Source organism: Myxine glutinosa, chromosome 4, assembly GCF_964187855.1.
Source record: "Myxine glutinosa chromosome 4, kmMyxGlut1.1, whole genome shotgun sequence".
NCBI classification, from domain to species: domain Eukaryota; kingdom Metazoa; phylum Chordata; class Myxini; order Myxiniformes; family Myxinidae; genus Myxine; species Myxine glutinosa.
The window spans coordinates 153,319,119-153,341,729 of NC_136264.1; the positions used below are offsets into that span (position 1 = coordinate 153,319,119).

The 22,611-nt window shown below is 46.2% G+C and overlaps 1 protein-coding gene across 5 annotated transcripts in view; it reads right to left on the reverse strand.

Moving 5' to 3' along the window:
* Positions 1–22,611, reverse strand: part of REV1 (REV1 DNA directed polymerase) — an 83,967-nt gene that overhangs the window by 56,275 nt on the left and 5,081 nt on the right. For 4 of the 5 annotated variants that reach the window (XM_068113865.2, XM_068113866.2, XM_068113864.2 and 1 more), the window contains exons 2-4: positions 18,469–18,595; positions 5,411–5,579; positions 770–961 (exon numbers count right to left, since the gene is read on the reverse strand). In XM_068113865.2, coding sequence (XP_067969966.2) covers positions 770–961; positions 5,411–5,579; positions 18,469–18,595 — 488 coding nt within the window. The remainder of the gene's footprint in view (positions 1–769; positions 962–5,410; positions 5,580–18,468; positions 18,596–22,611) is intronic. The other variant, XM_068113868.2, reaches the window with a different exon arrangement.

Genomic DNA, 22,611 nt, shown 5'->3' on the forward strand with positions numbered 1-22,611 from the left:
CACTGTTCATTTTTGTGTGTGGCTTCATCTATCTTCTATATATATATAAAAGAAAGTTTTTGTTTGTTTGTTTGTTTGTTTGTCTGCGCAAGCTAATCTCCTGAACGGTGAAAGATAGGAGGACACCTCTAATACAAAAAATGTCGGGACGGGCCCCCGGAAGGTTTTAGGCTAGGTAGCGAGACCGGTCGAGGCCCACCTCGGCCAGACTGGGCCCATTTCACAATTAAAAGCTGAGCTGAATTATAGTAGTCAATCTTCTACGGCCGTTGGTAAAAGCTGAATTATAGTACTAAATTCATTCAAAAAGAACCCGGGCAATGCCGGGTGCTTTCGGCTAGTTCTACATATAACAAAGTTCCTTATGCACAAGTTTCATGTTGTTTCAATGGAAAATTAAAAAGTATAACAAAAACTTCGGGTTGCATTTTTTGTGAAACACCCTGTATGTAATATTTGCTACATATGTATATAAAGATGTCAAATCCCACATAAAATGAATGAATGAATGCACAAGTACTAAATCAAGTACTCAAATCCCACATGAACCCTGATATTCCTTATGTTCCAAACTATGTTTGCACGTCAGTCCCTCTTCTGCTTGTCCAACCTTTCCCACTGTCAGGATGCAGATCCCACAGATAGCAGCTCCTCAGCTCTTCCAAGAAAATCAACATCAATGTATGTTCAATAATAATTGACCTAATTTAAACATTTGCTATTTTAGGCCCACACAAGTTTCTGATCCACATTCAAATCCCCTGAACACCTTGTTGAAGACTTCTTCAAGACATATTCAGCTTGGACAGGGCTTTGACCTGTGCAATCCACAGAAAGTAGGGTATCGACTGAGGCTTGATTGAGGAATGGTGCTGTGGAAAAGTTCAAGGTCTTTTGTGAATGTGCATGGGCAGATTGCAGGCGATAAGGCACGTAGGACAAAAGTTTTCCTGCTGCAATACTGCCACAGAAAAGGAGAAAAATCAGAGAAAATGTAAAAAACATAGGGGCAATACCCCTGGCATTCATCTGGTAGCATAAACAGTATACTGCACTAACTAAAGGTATATAAAACCAATTTGAATGGTTGCAAGAAGACAGGGCAGCATGTAGAATCATATCAACATATTCATAAGACTTCAAACAAACAAACAAATACCTATATATGGCGCTCCCCACCCCACCCCGTATACCTCCTCAGACCCCAATTTTTGTAATGCCTTGAAAAAACATTGGTACATCACGGTTCATAAAGGTTGTGGTGAAGTTTCATCGAAATTGTACATGTAGTTTCTGAGAAGAAAGCAAATACCTATTTTGGGGGGGGGGGGGGGGGGGTCAAACCTGGACCCACTTTGACCCCCGTAGACTGCCTTGGACTTCGATTGTCTTTCCGCCATGAACAAACTCCGGTACATCATGAGGGATGGTTTTTATTTTTGCGTTTTTTTTGTATACAAGATCAAGGCTCGTGTAAGAGCCAACATCAATCACCCAAAAAAATACAAATAAAAAATAAAAACTGACTCACAAAACATACAATAAAGGGAGTGGGAGACAAGATGGGGAGAGAGAGGAACGCACACAAGTACAACAGCAGAGAACAGGGATATCGGGAGATCTGTGGGAGGGAGAGGGCTTGGGGGGAGGCGGCATGGGAAGGGGGGGGGGGGGGGGGGAAGAGGATAAAGGGATGAAGTTTGTAGTCAAGTTTCATCGAAATAGCGTTTGCAGTTTCAGAGGAAAGAGCAAATGCCTATTTTTGGGGAGTCAAACCTGGATCCACTTTGACCCCGGTAAACCCCCTTAGACCCCAATTCTTTTTAATGCCATGAACATACTTTAGTCACAACACAACAAATATCATTTATGCCAAAGTTGGTCGCAATCCCTTCAGCGGTTTCAGCGAAGAAATTGCAAGTGTTTACGGACGAACGACACGCCATCACATAAGCTCCCCTGAACTTCGTTCCAGGTGAGCTAAAAAGCAAGCACAGAAAACCGATACCTAAAACACAAGATAAAACACAAGAAACACAACAAGAAAACTGATACCCACACATAAAACAAAGAAGAAGAATTATGGAAAGTAATTTTTGAGGATGCAAAATAAGGTAACTTATAAAGATGTTAAATGCATCAAAGAACTAAAATGAAAGGATCAAAAGTGAGATGAAATACCTGAGGCAACAGTTCACAAAGAGCATTCACGAAAAGGCAAGATTGTAAAAGCCGCAGGTGAAGAAGAAGAACACACAACTTCTGGCCAAAATAATTTGACATTCTCCATAAACATTATGCTACAGTTTTCAACAATCTCTTGTTCTTGTGAAAACCCCATTGATACATTATTTTAAGCGAGCACCATCGCCGAACCAGAATATGGCTATTTGCACAAGTTTACTGGTGGGGACTACAATCTGCCCTCTCACAAAATAATTGAGATGCCATCTTCCCAACATCTCATACCACCTGGGAATTGCACTGGTTTATCCCATCCGGTTTGTGGCTACACTATGGACGACTGTGGCGGTCCTCTTGGCATTGATACAGTGAATTATGTGGGAAAGCGGCTAAGGCCAAGCAAAGGTCACCCCATCAAGTTTATAACAAGAGTATGTTCATCCTGAGGCAAACCAGAAAATATTGTTACATTTGTGGGGGTAGGACATGATATACCTTTGTCCAGGTAGAAGTGTATAGATTACCATGCTCCAAATGTCACGATAAAGAAGAAGAAACCCCATTTCCCATAAGTAGGGATCCGTTAGACCGTATGTCGTGTAAGAGTGTCTTTGTTCCCATGACGAGGGGTGGGGTTACGTTAATTAGTTAGGGATTAATGGGTAAATCCCCTGTATGTAATTGCCTGTTATTGCCCTTCTGTTCCTTAAGACAATGCAGCACACACACATAGCGAAATGATCGGCATGCATTATAACAAAAAATAAAAGTAACCGGAACAGGACATTGAAAACTACCGCTGATACCACCGACCTGGTGATCACAAAGGCCGGCAAGTGGTGATGAGGCCACGCCCCGAATAACGATTGGTCAGGACGGTGATAGAGTGATGTGGTGGTGGACGTTCATTGGACCGCACGCTGACATCGTCGGGTGACGTAAGAGCCTAGAGAACAAAAGACTGTGTTCTGACATTTTCTGCCTCTTCTCTTCTCTTTGGGTCTTGGCTTTGGTGGCGAACAGTCGTGTCCCAACATTTTCTCTCTCTCTCTCCCTTTCTCTCTCTCTCTTTCTCTCTCTCTCTCTCTCCGGGTTGGCCTCCATAGCAAACGGTTGATTTTATTGGTTCTCTTGCATTGGGACATTGGTGCTGTGCAGTCACATTTTATAGCGCTCTGGTGCTCGGGACATTGGAGGTTTTGACGATTGTGAGGAGGGGCGGTCGCAGCTCGTGGACTCTGGTGCGCTTGGCCCATAGCTTCGTGACGGCTGAGGGCCGTGCCGAGTGAACTGGAGAGACATCGGTGCATCATCTGGGTGCTGTATGGAGCAGACAGCGAGTGGACGGGCGCGGCCTGCTCGCTTCTAGCTCGGCGGCTCGAGGAGCGAATTGCGGACCGAAGCCTGCGTTTTCCCGTGAGCGAACTGTGCAGGGAGGCCTGTGTTTTCCCGAGCAGAAGCGCAGGGCCTGTGACGATTCCCGACGGGGTTCAAGAGCCGCTCAGAGCCAAGTACAATACATTTTTCTTTTCTTTTCGTTTTTACATTTCATTTACATTACGTTAATTTTTACATTTCATTTACATTTCGTTGTTTTATATTTCCCCTTGTGTTGTATACAATCCTGTATGGGGGCGCTCCATTTAAGAATATTAGGTTTACCATGCATTCTTTTGTTACCGGCATGTCATTCAATAAAGCCGGTATGTTTGTATTATAATTCAATGTCGGTTGAATTAATTATTGCAGGGTCGAAGACGTCCAGTGGGGTCCGTGAAGGTAAGGGCCTCGTTACTCTTCGCTGCCTCATTCCCCCGCGCGTATCAACTCTGCCATCATTGACTGAACGCCTCGGAGTGTTAAGCTTGCTCGGCTAATTCGTCCCCAGGGGTGTTCATCCAGGGAATGCGAATCCCAAGGCTGAATTCACCAACCAATCTCCATCCTCACCAACATTATTAATCAGTCTCTGGTGTATGCTCTACCTCTGTCCCCTCACCTCAAATACCATCACTACAGCCATGGTCAAAGATAAGATAAAATGACTCACCTCAGCATTTACCTCCAGATCTCATGTACCCAACCCATCTGGCTCAATCTCCATCTTACCCTCTTGTGTCTAGTCTCTACTGAACTTTGTGTCCTTCACACCCAAGAAATAAGAGAATGTTCTGTCCAGCCTTGAACCCCATTTCAGCAAAGAACCCAAATAGCATCAGTGCCCATGTTCTCAAGTCCTTCTCTGATACTCGTTCACAAATCCTCTATCTGCACTACTCCACCTGCCCTGTCCTCCTCCTCCTCTGATCACCTCCCATCTACTTGCAACTCAGCAAACATCACTCTCAACCACAACAAGGGTGCACAAACAAACCCATCAACTAATGCATGTAAGTTTTGTTCCAGTTACAAGCAAAGTCATGAAATGCATCATTACTGCTGATGTCAAGTCTTTCCTGTTTTCAAACAGCAAAAACTATACATCAATTTGGATTCCAGCATGGTCCCTCAACTATCATTATGCTGCTGCTCCTCTCTCAGCAATAGTTGGAGGCCCTAAATCTCAAACATGAGATCAGCACTGTCTCCCTGGACATATATCAGGCATTAAACAGTCCAACATTCTGCTATAATTGCAAAGCTCTCTGCTTGCGGAATACAATGATGCTAATAGAGCGTTCCTGGATTTATTATATCCTCCACTCATGAAGTAAATGCACCCGTCACCTCCCAACCCCTGTGCTCTGCTCTTCTCTCCTTCCCTCTCTCTCTCTCTCCCCCTTCCTGCAGACAACTCCACATTGTGTCATACAGAAACCAGATCCCACAGATAGACTGCTGCTGTGCACACTCTAAGCCACGAGACGGAGTCGAGTTTCTTGAACTTCTCCGTTTCATCATCAGCCTCTCCATGACCTTTTGTAGGCTGCAAAATCTAGCAAAAATAGACTCCTAAGCAATCTGCAGACTGGACATGCTCGATCATGCCAAGTCTTTCCTTCATCACTATTAACAGTGATGTTATTCAACAAAGAAACCCTAATTTTTCAATGTTTTTATCGTAAGCAATGCCTTACATATCTCGTTACCAAGAAAAAGCAACTTTAATACTCCAAAGCTTTTCATTTAGCATTTCCCTCCCATTATTTTCCTTGAGTATAGAAAGGACCACCAACACAACAAGCTCTGCTAATATTTAGCATTATTTGCCCAACTATTAACACACCTGTTAGTAATCCATTGTGGGTGGACAACCTTGTGACCAAGCAGGGCTTGAAACTTGCTATGAGCCAGATTTACAGCAATTATGTGTGTTGTGCTCGAGCGTGAGAGGTAGACGTGGAAGCGTCCACCATGCTGCTGCATCAGTCTCCGCAGTTCATCAGCAGACGGTGCTGCAGAAGACAATTGGAGAACATGCTTGCTGGAAGTCTTTGCATGAACTGTAGAGTGGTTATGTTAATTAAAATTGTGACTAAGAAATGGTTAAACAGATTTACAACAAAATTAGACATGTACGTGGAGGACATCCAATCCAAAATATTGTTACCCTATCCACATTTTGAGGTACAGAGGGTAAAAAGGCAAATAACTGACAATAGGGCAGTCAGATCACATTTGGACTCGATACGCAAAGGAATGGATGAACAGAAGAGGATGAGAGAGAGGAGGGGAAGGAACATAATAATATGAAAAGCAGCTCATTGGTTGACGTTGAGTTAAGGGAGGTCAAAAATATTGCAGTAAGGGTTGGGGAATAGCACGAGCCTGTATTGTGCCACCTGCTGGAAACTTGGAGGGAAGAATGGGATCTACGAGAGTTCCACAAATGGAATAATGTAGGTGGACAAAAAGCCTGCATTTTGGAATCTTAACCAGGAAGTGGTTAATGGAAGAATGTGCATGTGCTTCATGGAAGAACTGGGGAATGTTGGAGTGCTAAGAGAGCAGAGGGAGCAAGACTTGAGAAGAGGCAGGAAAGAGCAGAGGCCGCAGTCTGTGATGTGAGAACAACAAGCCTTGCTTGTACTTCAATCCCATCATGAGAGATGTCAGTGTTGAGCGAGATTCCACAGGAGCCATGACAGACAAATGTGATGCTGTGATGCCAGCTCACAGGTGAAGGAGTAATCGACCAAATTAAGAACCAAGGGTTCTTAAGGTACGAGTAGTTCTGATTTTTATCAACTTTGGAAAATCATGTTACACTTATCAGATCAGCATCTAATTAATTCTAAATTAGAAGAGAGCAACACTGATGCTGTCTGCCTGTCAGTAAGCTGGAACACAGTGTGACAAAATGTGGAATGACCTGCAAAAATAGAGGGGTTCCAGAGCATTTGAGAGATAGTTTATGTATCTGTGAGAAAATAGTAGGCCCAAGAGCAGCGAAGTAGGACTTGAGAATATGGGAATTGTTGGAATCTGGGCCTGTCACCATAGCGCTGTTTCTAAAGGCATTGTAAGCTGTTTGAAGTTTGAAGACTCAAAGCTGGACAGAACTTTTATACCTTTTGTGATATGAATGACACCAATCAAGAAGGCAGTAGCTACAGGGGAGTCAAGGTTGGGATAGAGTGGGATGAGTTAGTTACGTGACATTTGAAAGCAAACACTGAGTCAAGATATTCTGCCTTGTCTAAAAGAGTCTGAGCTGAGGTTCGACGTGAGCGAGGGGATAGCGAGGTAGCATGCCGCAGCGACATATTTGCCAATGCACCACCAGGACTTCAACAAACGACTTGTTGGAGAGTTCAGTCTTGAGTTTCGTAAGATGAGGTTTTCTTCCTTGTGGTAACACACTTGTTGCGAGATTTATGGAGTGACCTCAACTTGCCCTCCAATACACCACACAAACAAACATTCGGTGTTTGCAGAGAATTACATGCAGCCAAAGTTATTCCAGTGAGCTATATGGGGTTATTTTGGACAAAGGCCTATGAGGAAATGTAATTCTTGCAAAAACGACAATAACATTTCTGGAACACATATTAGGTCTGTCACAAGAGTAAAGAGAACAACTATGGAGAGAGAGAAAGACAGATAAATTGTGGACCTTCTACGAAAGGAATGTTCTTGTTAAAGATACAATGTATGGACTGGCAGAATGGCCTAGAGGGATGCACACTAGCCACTGAGCTGTCTAGCCTGTTTTTGAATCCCAAACCAGCTATAAACTGTCATCCTGGTGTCTTGCAGGCAGGAAGAGGCATCAATATGTGCGCCATTCTTCGGATAGATGTTAAACCGTGTAGTGAAAAGTAGGCATCTAAGTTATAGCCCAGGTGTAGTAACATCTTCTGCCCACTAAAGTGCTCTCATAAATATCCACTCGCTGACTGCGAGGGGCAGACCTGAGACCTGAGACCTGAGACCATTACGCGCTTACTTAAGAAGGTGAGAAATCACGTTGGCATGAGGCTTGCTTATGTGTACCCAATATAATGTATACTCTTGATGCCTATTAGAGAACTGAAATGATGGTTGCTATGTATTCTTTCTAGATGCTGTTCGAGATTGATTCAGATTAAACTCGGACAAGAAAGCTGTTGTGAGACTGATTTTTACAACACTTAATCTGAATCATCTCCTATCATCGTTTGAGATGCATAAGCTCCTGCAACTACCTACCTTCAGTGGGGATCCTCAAGCGGTGGCCGCTGCGAGTCAGCTTACACATTGGTTAAGCTTGCTTGAGAGTTACATGGAAACGTATACCGACATCACGGACGCACAGAAACGTGCTGTTCTCAACTGTCACGTGACTAACACAATTCACGATTACATCTCGCATTGCCCCACGTATGTGACGTCGATAACAACGCTTCGGAGTATATACATCAAGCCACAAAATGTGGTTTATACCCGTTACAAGCTCGCTACTCGGAGGCAGGATCCCACGGAATCGCTCGAGCGCTTCCTTCAAGAACTCCGTCGATTGGGGAAGGAATGTGCACATGAGGTCCGAACGCATGAACAAATGTGTGACGATTTAATGCGGGACACCTTTGTGTCTGGGCTCCATTCACCATAAATTCGTCAACGTCTGTTGGAAAAGCCCACTTTAACTCTATAAGAGGCGTATGATCAGGCACGAGTACCTCAGCTGGCACAGGCTCAATCGGAGGCGTACGGTCGACCCTATGTAACTGCTGGTCTCACTGGGGAGAGACATTCGGAGAATTTCCCAACTACGGAGCGCGAGGTTGCTCATACCCCTATGGAGTCGAGGCCATCAGAAGACCTCGGAGTCGAAGGTACAAGTCTGGCAGCGACCGCCTCCTTCGGAGGCAACACTAAGTGCTTCTTCTGTGGCAATCGGAGGCACCCTAGAGCAACATGCCCGGCACAGGATGCGACGTGTCACACGTGTGCCAGGAAAGGACATTATGCTAAGGTATGCCGCGCTTCAAGAGGATGGCGTCCGACTCTGGCGGGAATCACCTCGACACGCGAGGCCCGACCGGAGCCTAAAGAGGTTCCAGCACTGTCCGGCCCACGCGGTCTGGCAAGCGCCGTAGTACCGGTGCTGATCGAAGGACAGTCTGCTAATGCTCTTGTGGACACTGGGTCTGTGGAGAGCTACGTCGATCTGGGCCTCGTACGACGGCACGGATGGCCGATTCTGGGGACATCGCGACGGATCTTCATGGCCTCTCAGTCTCTCTGGATGTGCACCAAAGGGGAATGCCGTGTCAAATTAGTGATCAATGGCACAATGTATCCGGATGTCCGTCTAATGATTCTGTCTACTCTATGCGCCGATGTACTGTTGGGACATGATTTCCTTCACCGGCATGGTCGTTTGGAAATGACGTTTAACGGTGACTCTACCCTCTCTGTGTGTGCTTTGACTGGAATGACTATAGAACCGCTGTCACTCTTTCCGAGTCTACCCTCCGACTGCACGCCGGTCGCAATCAAGTCGAGATACCACTCATGAGCCAACGCACAATTCATTTCCGAAGAGACTGGACGGCTTTTAAAAGAAGGGATTATCGAACCAAGTCGCACCTTGGTGAGCTCAAGTACTGGTAGTCCAAACTGAGAATCATCGTAAGCAGATGGTGATTGATTACTCACAAACTATAAATAGATTTATGCAGCTGGACGCCTACCCACTTCCGGGTTTAGACGCGCTAGTACGACAGGTCGCTCAATACGCGGACTACAGCATGCTCGATTTGCGCAGTGCATACCATCAGATTCCTATTCGTGAGGACAACAAAATCTATACGGCGTTCGAGTCGGGGCAACGGTTGTATCAATTCACGTGTTTGCCCTACGGCGTAATTAACAGAGTTGTGTGCTTTCAAAGGGCGATTGACGACATAATTGCCAAGGAGCATTTAACAGATGTCTTTGTGTATCTTGATAACCTCACAGTGTGCGGTCGAGATCAAGCGGACCATGACGCTAATCTGCGATGCTTCTTACAAGTCGCGTGTCAGTATAATTTAACTTTCAACGAAGCCAATGTCACTACTCCGCAAGGACGGTTGATCTTTTAGGGGACACGGTGACCCAAGGGAAGATAACTCCTGACAAAGAGCGTCTGCGACCCTTGCTAGACATGGCGGTGCCACATGATCGTGCGTCCTTGAGAAGAGCTCTCGGTTTGTTTGCACATTATTCTCGTTGGGTCCAGAATTACTCCAAGAAGATTCGTCCCCTCGTTGATTGTAAAACATTCCCAATAACCGAGGCAACCAAGGCCGCTTTTCAAAGGCTGAAGCTAGACATAGCTAATGCGGCAGTCTCCTCGGTAGACGAAAACATACCCTTTGTCTTGGAAACCGACGCGTCGGACTGTGCCATAGCGCCAACTCTGACTCAAGGGGGGAAACCGGTCGCCTTCTTCTCTCGTACTCTCTCAGATGCTGAGAGACGTCATTCAGCTGTCGAAAAGGAAGCCTACGCCGTGGTGGAAGCGATACGACGATGGCGGCCATATTTGATCGGCAAGACATTCAAAGTGATTACAGATCAACAGAGCGTTGCGTTCATGTACGACACGCGACACGCCCAGCGAATTAAAAACGTGAAAATTACTCGATGGCGTATTGAATTGGCTGACTATAGCTTCAATATCACATATCGCCCGGGGCGGGAGAATTTAGCTGCGGATGCATTATCCAGGCCTGGGGTGTGAGCGGGTCTCACCACTGGTGAGGATCTTCGTGAACTTCATCAATCGCTATGTCACCCAGGAGTAACACGATTAGCCGATTTAGTGCGTAGCCGAAATTGCCCTACTCCGTGGAGGACGTTCGTGGTTTGTGCGGAACTGAAACCGCGCTTCTACAAACCTGAAATGGGGACTTTGATTCAAGCTAGTCGGCTGTGGGAGAGATTAGCCATGGACTTCAAAGGGCCTTTGCCAGTGTCTGGCTCGTATCGTTATCTTCTCACAATTATTGATGAGTATTCCCGATTCCCGTTCGCATTTCCGTGTCACGACATGTCTTCTGAGCCGGTTCTTCGCTGCTTGAGGCTCTTGTTTGCGATGTTCGGCTATCCTGCGTTCATCCATACTGACAGGGACGCTGTTTTCATGTCTCAGGACGTACGAGAATATCTGTTGCAGCAGATTATTGCTTCTGGCTGCACCACACCATATCGCCCGCAAGCGAATGGCCAAATTGAACGATTGAATGGCATCATATGGAGAGCCATTATGCAAGGCTCAAGACCCAAGGGTTGGGATCAGACAAATTGACTTGGGTGTTGCCAGGGGCTCTACATGCGATTCGGTCCCTACTGTGTACCTCTACAAATGAAATTCCTCATGATCGCCTATTTCGTTATCAGCGTCGTACAGGTAGTGCCCAGTCATTGCCCGCATGGATCTCCACACCCGGACCGGTCTATCTCAAATGCGCCGTGCGTCCAAGCAAATACGATCCGCTCGTTGACAAGGTACAGGTCATTCATGCTAATCCGGAATTCGCTCATGTCAAAATGCCGGACGGTCGTGAAACCACTGTCGGTGCGACATCTTGCTCCTTGCGGGGAAGCTGATGAAGCTTGGTCCAGTACAGAGGTTCCGATGGCCAGATCTCCGTCTCCTCTTCATCGGTCGCCTGACTCGACCGGGACTGTCATACGAACTCAGACGCCCGAGTTGATTAGCACTCCGACTGGGGAGGATTTAGATACACGCGCCGACAGCTCAGATGTGTATCGAACCCGCACGGGGAGAGAAAGTCGTCGACCGGAGCGCTTCGGTTGGGAGTAACTCCTTGATAGGTGTTTTATGTTATTTTGCATTCTATATACTTGTGTTACGTGGTCCTCCCGGTGACGACCTGGTCTCGGTGACCCCCGGACCGTGAGAGGAACTCCGCCAGAAAGATCTATTATTTATGCGCTTTCGTAACGCACTCAATATGAATTCCAGTCAAGAAGAAACCCCACAACAAGGATCTGGAATAATCAATGATATATTCCCCGAGCAATCAACAACCATCAACAATCAACAATCAATATTACAAAGATGGCCATCTTATATATGTGTCCCCTTTCCCCACTCACGACCCCTTTTGGTCACTGTCCCTCACAATGTCTCTGGGCCCCTCCAGACCAAGGTGTAGGTCGGCTTCTCCGCACACGGGCGGTTGAACGAACCCCTGGCTGACGTGCTCCCAAACGTGCACGTCACGTACCGGGAACAACGGCTGCAGCGCACACCTCCTTGCCAAGCAAAGCGGGCAAAGCAACGCGCGGCTTGCCCAGCGCGCGAGGCCCAAGGTGCGACCCGTACGCGTCCTTGTAGACGGTGAGGCGAACTGTGCTGGACGCTTGGTTCCGTGCACGAACCCACGGCAACTTGACGTGTAAAGGGGTAATTACCCCACGCAGGTAACTCCTTTCGCCAGACGGGCTTTCAAACGCAGCGTCCCCCCCACGCTGCTCAATATCGATACCGCTCACGTCGGAGCTCGGCGAGGTAGAGGAAGATCGCTGCTTCTCCCGGACCTCGTGTCTTTTCTTCTTCCGTTTCCGGTCTCCTTTTCCCCAGAAGGGCTCCTGACCCTTTAATCACAACAACCTTTAATCGACTACACATTAATAAGCAAAGACCTGAATAGTAATTTACATAAATCCACATAAATCCGCAACACTCCCCCCCTTCAAGAAAGAAAGTTTGAACCCAGCGAAAACTTTCTTTGCCGGCCAACTTTGATAAACAAATCAGATAACTCCCACCCCCACATCATCAGTTCCCCCTTAGTTATCAGTCATCAGTTATCAGTTATCAGTCATCAGTCCCCCCACAGTTATCACTTAAAAATAAAGCAACAAAATTTCACACAATCCCCTAGATTAATTCCCTCTGGACCCAGCGTCAACCACTTCTAGTTTCTCTTGAATGATGGTTAAGAGGTGGTGACCAAAGCCCCCAAACTTACCTCTCGATAGCACTTTTTCGGGAGGCCCAGCTGAGTATTCCCTACATGGATGCCTTAAGGAATGTGGAGTTCACGGTTAGTCCGTGCAGGAAAGTTCACTACCTGGACGCCTTTAAGAACGTGGAGTTCACGGTTAGTCCGTGCAGGAAAGTTCACTACCTGGACGCCTTTAAGAACGTGGCGTTCACGGTTAGTCCGTGTAGGAGCCCCGGCTCGGCGGCTCCCCCGTATCTAGTGCTTCAACTTCTCCAGACTCCTAACAGTTACGGTGGGACCCCTTGTCCCAGCCGTTACTTGAATGGCGGTCTCCTTCTCGGCCAGTGCTCTGACATTCCTTCTTTCGGGAGGTGCCGTAACTCTGGGAGCCTCCATAGTAATATCGGCTGCTGCCAACCCCAAAACTACCGCCAAGTTGTCCTCTTCTGTAGACCTCTCGACGCCTACGAAATGCCTTCCCTACTGTTATGGTCCGACCCTCCAAAGCCTTACCATTCCAATTCTTCTCTGCCTCTCTGGCGTCTCTTGTGCTTGCAAACGTGACAAAGCCGAACCCTCTTGACCGTTGCGTTTCCCTGTCTTTTACCACCCGCACTTCCACCAGCGGCCCATATCTGTTGAAGACAGAGGTCAGAACTTCTTCCTCTGTGTTGAAGTTCAGTCCCCCTACAAATAACTTGGAACTTTTGTCGCCATCCCGAGCGGGGGTGGTGTTATTTCCCCTGCGGGGCTCTTTACCCACCCTTGGGTTACCATAAATTTGCCTCCCGGCCAAATCATTCCCGATAATCACAGATACTCCCTCTACAGGAAGCGTGGCTTGTAAACCGACGGTGACCGGTCCTGACACCAAATCGGATTCCAAATGGATGACATGAAGTGGGGCACTAACACAGCCACCGATCCCTTGTAACCGAACACTATCACCAGTTGCGGTACTCTTTGACAATGGCAAAATGCCTTCAAGCATTAAGGATTGATGGGCTCCTGTGTCCCTCAAAACCCTAACCGGTCTTGGGTTAGTCAAGTCTCCCTTGAGTGAGACCAACCCCTCATAAATAAATGGTTGGTAACTCTTCTGTGGGCGATTTCTTATGCTTGCCATCGCATTCGGAGTGGTAATAGCCGGACTCCGCTCTGGGTCTTCCCTTTTCATGAGGTAACAACTGGACATCAAGTGTCCAGGTTTCTTGCAAAAAGCGCAAGTAGGCCCGGAGGAAAAACTCATGGTCTGCCTCGGGCCCCCCGAAAAATAAGTTTGTCTTGGGCCCGTAGCCCCCTGATTTCGAACAGTTTGGGTATCAGCGTTGTCCCCATAATCATCTCGAGGCCGCCGCCATGTATTGTCGTTCTCCGCACCTGCTGTTCCACACCTCCCCTGCGGAGATCTAGGCGAGGAGTTAGGTCCGTGGACCCCTATCCGGTGTGTTAAGGCATAATCATCTGCCATGGTGGCTGCGTCCCACAACTTCGGTACTTTCTTTTCCTGCAGGTACACTTTGATGTCCTCGTGGACACACTGTTGAAATTCTTCCACCAGCATCAGGTCACGCAATGCTTCGAAGTCGTTCCCGACTCCTTTTGACTCACACCACCGATCAAACATATTTTCTTTCACTCTAGCAAACTCCACATGGGTCTCACTCTCCCTCTTCCTGGCATTCCTGAATTTTTGCCGGTAAGCTTCCGGAACCAACTCATAGGCTTTGAGGATGTGCTTCTTCAATACCTCATAATCTGCACATTAGTCCATTGGTAGCGCCGAATAAATCTCTTGAGCTTTACCCACCAGCACACTTTGCACTAGTATGGTCCAGGCCTCCTCCGGCCAATTTAACTGTCGAGCCACTTTCTCAACGTGTGGAAAAAATTGAGTGACTTCCTTTTCACTGATGGGTGGAACCAGCCTCACATGTCTGCCCACCTCCCAGGTGTTCTGGCTAGGTGTCGACCCCGTCAGCAAGGGTGGTACCTCTCCCCGTTCTCTCATTAAATCCAGTTCCTTGAATTTAATCTCTTGCTGAAGCGCCAGATCACGTTCCTTCAACTCCCTTTCGGCTTTTCTCTCCCCTGCTTCGAGTTCCCTGGCAGCTCTCCTCTCCTCTGCTTTTCTCCCTTCTAACCTTTCCTGGAGTTCTCGTTCCACTCTCCTTTCCTCTGCTTGTTTCTCTTCTCTCCTCTCTTCTGCTTTCCTTTCTTCTTCTGCTCTTTCCTTTTCTGCTTTCCTTTCTTCTTCTGCTCTTTCCTTTTCTGCTTTCCTTTCTTCTTCTTTTAACCTTTCCTGGAGTTCTCGTTCCACTCTCCTTTCCTCTGCTTGTTTCTCTTCTCTCCTCTCTTCTGCTTTCCTTTCCTCTTCTGCTCTTTCCTTTTCTGCTTTCCTTTCTTCTTCTTTGATCCGTTCCTGGCTCCGTAATTGCAACTCCAGTTTCCAGAGCTCAACGTCTTCTGGTTCTTCGGGTAGCCACTCCCAGGCTAACTCGTCCCATGTTCCTAATCCCACCATAGACTGTATCACCGTGGTCTGCAACTCTGCCTTCCTCAAATTAGTTCGGACCTCCAAGTTAAAATGTTTGGCCAATTTCAAGAGGTCCGCTTTTAGTAACGCTCGGAACTGTGCCTCACTAGGTGTTACCGCAAAGTTCTGTGCCACAAACGCCATGGTGCCTATCGTTAACACCTGTTAACCTTCACCCAAGACTTTACCCCTAATTTCCCAAAAATTTACCAATTAATACTTAATTAATAAATTTTAATTAACAAAAATATTATTTTATTATTTTATACAATTTTAGATCCCGGACGTAGACCCAATTGCGAATCCACAAATCGTAATTTGGACGAGCCCCCAATTCTGTTACGTGGTCCTCCCGGTGACTACCTGGTCTCGGTGACCCCCGGACCGTGAGAGGAACTCCGCCAGAAAGATCTATTATTTATGCGCTTTCGTAACGCACTCAATATGAATTCCAGTCAATAAGAAACCCCACACCAAGGATCCGGAATAATCAATGATATTGTTGCGGATATGGGATTTGGCCTCCATCCATATCCGCTTGTAAATATTCCCCTATTTCCCCAATACTTCCCAACTATCCCCAATCCCCCATTCCCTAGTCCCATTTTCTGTAAACAACATTCTGTAGAACCGACCTTCCCCTATTTCCCCCATTAAATGTCGCATCCAGGTCCACCGCATCTCACGTAGACAACTATAGGACATCTTGCTAGTTATTCTTAGTCTATGTCAGTTAAGGACTCGTTTCCATTAATTCTGACTCTTCGTTGCACCAGAATGTGATTGTATGGCACCGTTAGAAAGTTTAGGACCTCCCAATACCTCCCCGCAGCTCTTCCTCATGGTACAACAACAACAACAACAACAGCGGCGGCGGCGGCGCGGGGAGTGTGCGTCCTCACTCCGGCTTGGTTAGCCGCCATTGAACATGTGCTCCGACGGGGTTACCACGCAGGGGCTCGCTGTCAGCTCCTCGTCAAGGGCGGAGCCCGGTAACCCCCCGCACCCAATGGAGGCGGCGGACCGATTCCATCTGGGGCGGAGACAACGGGCCGAGGGCGTGTCACTCCCCGCTGGGCATGCGCAGGGAGAGGGAGGTGACGTCAGATGCGCCTCAGCTTGGAGAGAAAAGGACGCCACCTCCGAGCGCGACAATACCTCCCCGCATCTCTGGACCGGACCGGGTCGATTCTGCCCCTGAGCCAAGGTGCACCTTGTGCTATCGACTGCCTGCCCTTCCTTGCCATCAATCCCTGTGTAATTCAGTCTTGTCCCGTTTGTCTGTGGTCTGTCGGGGATAAGATAAGACTGTGTCTAAGTGCCCATCTTTCTGTGCTTTACCTCTTACCGTGTAATCTACCCGTTTCTGCATCACCAATATTATATCCTCCTCCGGAGGTCTTGAGAACTGTACCCCTTGTGTCGTTGCATTTATCCCAGCCGTTGTGTCCTTTCCTTCATTGATTTAGCATAGCGCGACTTGGTCAACGTCGAGTGGAATCGGGCGGGATAGGGTTCTAATCGGGGAGTAACTGTGCGGATGCGGTAATACCAAACCGCTCGGTAAACTAACATCTAAAACCGCGTCTGTAACAATATATTCCCCGAGCAATCAACAACCATCAACAATCAACAATCAATATTACAAAGATGGCCATCTTATATATGTGTCCCCTTTCCCCACTCACGACCCCTTTTGGTCACTGTCCCTCACAATGTCTCTGGGCCCCTCCAGACCAAGGTGTAGGTCGGCTTCTCCGCACAAGGGCGGTTGAACGAACCCCTGGCTGACGTGCTCCCAAACGTGCACGTCACGTACCGGGAACAACGGCTGCAGCGCACACCTCCTTGCCAAGCTAAGCGGGCAAAGCAACGCGCGGCTTGCCCAGCGCGCGAGGCCCAAGGTGCGACCCGTACGCGTCCTTGTAGACGGTGAGGCGAACTGTGCCGGACGCTTGGTTCCGTGCACGAACCCTCGGCAACTTGACGTGTAAAGGGGTAATTACCCCGTGCAGGTAACTCCTTTCGCCAGACGGGCTTTCAAACGCAGCGTCCCCCCCCCACGCTGCTCAATATCGATACCGCTCACGTCGGAGCTCGGCGAGGAAGAGGAAGATCGCTGCTTCTCCCGGACCTCGTGTCTTTTCTTCTTCCGTTTCCGGTCTCCTTTTCCCCAGAAGGGCTCCTGACCCTTTAATCACAACAACCTTTAATCGACTACACATTAATAAGCAAAGACCTGAATAGTAATTTACATAAATCCACATAAATCCATAACACTTGTTTGCTGATTAGTGCTATGCATATACATTTAAATGGCTTGCTTGCAAAGTTTTAGAACTCTGGGAGGATGTAGTGAAACGTAGGCATCCAAGTTAGAGCTCAGGTGTAGAAACATCTTCTGCCCACTAAAGTGCTCTCATAAATATCCACTCGCTGACTGCGAGGGGCAGACCTGAGACCTGAGACCATTACGAGCTTACTTAGAAAGGTGAGAAATCACGTTGGCATGAGGCTTGCTTATGTGTACCCAATATAATGTATACTCTTGATGCCTATAAGAGAACTGAAATGATGGTTGCCATGTATTCTTTCCAGATGTTGTTCGAGATTGATTCAGATTAAACGCAGACGTGAAAGCTGTTGTGAGACTCTGATTTTTACAATAAACCGGGTGTCCCAACTGCCAACACAAGATAGAGGAAGTTTACGATCCCACAGTGTCCTTCGCGAAGAGTAGGCAAATGATCGCTGACACCCTGGCCAAGTTTCAAATTCCTGCACACTCGGTCGAGTATACTGCATCAGTGTTTTAACCCATCAAAGATTGTCACCTCGAGGCAGGAAACTGCTTCAGCTGCACAGACGCTCTGTGTAGTCTGGAGAGCATGGATGATGATGATGATGATGATCATCATCATCATCATCATGATGCAATGTCCAGAGCTGCGTCAGTAAACGGAATGGAGAGATCAGACCCATTAGAATTGAAACCTTGAATATTGGTGGTCCACACTATGAGGAAGAGAGGGGGTTGGAGCTGAAGAAAAGGAAGATGTGTGCAAGAGGGATGAGAAGGGCAGGAAAACAAGTGCTGTGGACCAGTGGATGTCAGAGTGTTGGGGACTGGGAAGGTGGGGCGCAGGATGGAAGCGGGTGCACAAGCGATGGGTGTGTGTGTGAACGAGTGATGGGAGTGTGTGGACGAGTAATAGGGGTGTGTGGACGAGCGGAGGTAGATGCGAGCGGTGCAGACATTAAGGGGGAAATGTGATATCGACGACTCAAGGTAAAGGTTATTTTGGCAAACCACAAACCTTATTTTCCTTCAAAGAAGCTTCCATGTACACCAGAACTTACAGGTATATCCATCAACGTAGATAGCCACTCCACGGAATATTGCTGAGCAGGACCCAATATTTGATGATGCAGCACCGGCTTCAAACTGCGCGTCCAACTTGGCCACTTTTGCAGCCATGTAACCACCCTGCAATAATTTGAATAATCATAATATAAGCTAATATATTATATATAATACAACACGATAAATTTTATAGCATTTCTAAACATAGTTGATTTAAGAATGCAATTGTTTTGTCGGCTCATGACAGTGGGCCAGTGCAGCCACAACGGCAGCCAACAAGCCAGGTAATGAGCCAACAAATAACAAAAAAACAGGGAGAATGGCAGTAAACACACGAACAGTTGCAAGAAAGATGAATGGGTTCGGTATGAAAAATGGAGGCATTAACAATTCCAGGTAGGGATAGATGACAGATCGTCACATACAACATCCTCCCCAGAATATCCCTCATGTTCACCTTCCTGCTTACCAGCTCCATCACCATGATAAACAAGAGTGTGCTGAGAGCGCTTCTCTGCTTCCAACCAGATCTTGAACATCTCTCTTCCCTTTCCAAATCGGTACAACTCACCATGTCCTCCAATCTTCCGGAATTGTACCCTCTCTCAAACATACATTCAACAGCCCCTTCATCCAACCGACTACGACTTTTCCCGCTGCAATTATCATCTCTGTACACACCTCAGCAATGCCTGGTGTTCTTCCCTTCATCATCCTCTTCAATGCTGTCCTCATCTCCTCCTTCGCGATCTCCACTAACTCCACTTTCACTTTGACATAACATGGTAGCTCCAGCTTGCCGTTGCTTCCTCCCCTGTTCAACAGCTCCTTGAAATATCCTTCCCACACTTTCAATACTAACCCCCCCCCCCCCCCCCCCCTCTGTCACAAGCCTCCCGCCACCATCCTTAATCACCACCTCTCCCTTCATGTCCTTGCTATCCTCATCCATCACGAGTCAATTTATAGATCATCTTCTAGACCATGGGCCGAGTCCACTAATTCTGCTTAGTTTTCGAATTCCACGGTCTACTTCTGAGAAATACCTGCAAATGTGCTAGATATGTTGAATAAGTGTATATGAACCATAAATGACATGTTCCCACGTTCAAAATTTGCACATTAATTAGCAACGGCCAAAAACAAAGAGGAAGTCAAACTCCATTGCTAAGGACTTCCTTTTCCCTAGCAACGGTAACATAGATGCTTCCAAATCGAGATTTTGAGCAATGCAATCCTCTGATCATGCAAATTTATGATTTTGCAGATCATCTAATGTCAGCAGATATTATTTTGTGGATTATTTCATGGACATAATTCCTATTAGTGTCCGTTGCTATGGTAAAAATATCCCGAGCAAACAATATTTCATAAACTGCTTATATGCATCAATTGAATCACTAAAAGTGTAAATCAGCCCCGTAAATTAGACCGGCCAGGCTCGAGACATACTGGTATACTTTTGGGACTAGTGATCCCACCCACATCCCCATTTTTGTAACTTAGAATACAAAAATGAGGCATGAAATGAAACAAATATTTAAAAAAAAGAAATAATTATCTCCCATATATTGGGTATGTATACTTGTATAGTATCCCCATACTACTTTTCTCTATTTTGTCCTCTTGAGATACACAGACACACACAACATTCTTGTTTATATTCCAAATGATCCTCATTCACTCTTCTTTCTTGTAAATATTCCATGTTTCCTTCCCCCTTTCTCTCCATTTAACACACACACCTCGTTTTTTCATTTCTGTTCCTCACAATTCTATCTCTCTCTTTTATACACACACACACACACATTTTAAAAGTCATATTTTCAATAATCTTAATTCTTCTTCTTCTTCTTTTTTTTCTCTTCTCTCTCTCTCTCTCTCTCTCTCTCTCTCTCTCTCTCTCTCTCTCTCTCTCTCTCTCTCTCTCTCTCTCTCTCTCTCACTCTCTCTCTCTCTCTCTCTGAAACAGCACTAAATAATGTCCAAAGCCACTCAAATATACCATTTATGTTCAGTTCATAAACGGCTCATGTGTATCACATATTCCCTTTGACATGCATATGATATTGCTTATAACAAGTCTTGATGTAAACATGTTTGTATGAGGATATCATAGTCTGAATCATTACACAAACATGCAACTCCTCCAATTCCTCCGACTATCGGCAAGTTAGTGTACATTAAGTACTGTAGTGTACATATAATTTGGTTCAATAATAAATGGGAAAGCATAGATATTGTACTTGGCATGCATATTCATTGAAATTTTTCATATCCCTACTGGACAAAAGTTCACATTCTTAAACGACATTCATTTTGTTTTACCCCGCAGTATAAACAGTTCTCAGCTTAAAGAAAACATAGGTATAATCCTTTAACTTTGCAATGAAATGCGTAATTTCCCAGTCTTGCATTTGTTACGTGTTACCTCCCCAAACCACAAACCCCTGGTGAAGGAGTCTCAAGAAAAGGTGCCCCTCAGAGTCTCGAGAGGGAACTCGGCAGAAAGATTTGTTATTTTGAGTGTTCTATAAACCATGGTAAAACCACACCAATGGAATTGTGTAGAACAAAACAAGTAATTGTATTAAGAACTCTCACATACACAATAATAACACTCTTAAAGAAAGTACCATGAAAATATCACATGCTTCTCATGAACAATACATATGATGGTACCATCATTCCCCAATCCTCTCCAATCAATAAACTCATGATACGCCAAACGTGAGTGGAATGTAACAATCCCAAAGTCCGTGCACGAATCCCCACGATGGGTGAAGGTCGAAGTCGTGCAGATCGGCAAGAACAATAGGCAGGTATCGGTGCGGCTGCAGACGAGGAGTTACGAGGTGTGAGGTCAGGCCAATGGTGGCGAGGGGGAACGATCCCCAAAATGCGAGTGCAATCCACGCCCCACGTCCACCAACGATTAAGCCGATTTCCCCAGCTGATCTTTTTCCTCTCTTCTCTTCCGGTTTCTTTGCTGAGTTTTTCTTTTTCCTCCACAAATATTTCTTTTTACCTTTTACTAAAGTCAACTCCATTTCACACAGAAATCTTAACAACAATATTAACTGAAACTAAAAATCCTACAAGTATATAATAACAACAAAGGCAGAAGTGACGAATCCATAACACATTCCATTTGTAATACAAAATTCTGTATTAATAATTATCTTTCATTTTCAAATGTAAATGACTCCCTTCTATAGAAGAAGAAAACCACCTTTGGAGGCCATATTTTCCCCGCAGAGCAGGGGTTTGCCTTTTTTTGGCACCGTGGTCCCCCTTTTTGAAGCAATGTTTTACAGCCGGATGCCCTTCCTGCCACCAACCTTGTTAGTCGCCTCTTGCAACACACAGGGAATTACCAGTGAACCGGTACTCAATTTGCCGACCTTCGAAGGATGACAGGCTGAGTCAACGCCCCGGCATTAATTCAGCAATCGACCAGGATTCGAACCCATGATCCTAGGATCCCAAGATCCCATGATCCACCCTAACCGCTAAGCCAACACCAGGCTTTTATAGAATTCTATAGAAAGTGGCAAAACCTGTTGTTGTTAAATGAAGGAAAAAAAGAACAAAAACGCAGAGATTTTTGTTGATACAATAACATAATGCATTCCTGTCAATCATATTTGTGCATTCAGTAGCAAAACATGAAAATTAAATAATGACTAATAGACTCAAGTTATAAAAACCCACAGAGTACTGTATAAGGAAGTAATTAAGCATCTTCATCTGATTCCAGTGTCAATTTCTTCCTCAATCTGGGTCAAGTGAGAAACAGACGCCTGATTTTCACAGTCTTTACATGAGCACAAATCAGTACATGGAAGCTTGTGGAGCAAACAAGAGCACCGCCCTCGAGTACATTGTGTCTTCTTGCAAGAGCAGTGGGCAAGTTCCATTACACTTGATGGTGCTGGAGGAAGACCCATCCAGTCTACGGTGAGCAAACCATCGTCAATCTTCCAGCCATTGTTCTTTGGTGATGGTATTTCTGGTTTGCTGATAAGGCACATCTTGCAAATGGCAGCTTGGTAGTTTGCTCACAATATGCGCTTGTGCAGATCATCTCTGTTTGGAGGCAAGCTTTTCTCTCCACAGCTCCAAGTCTTGAACATTCT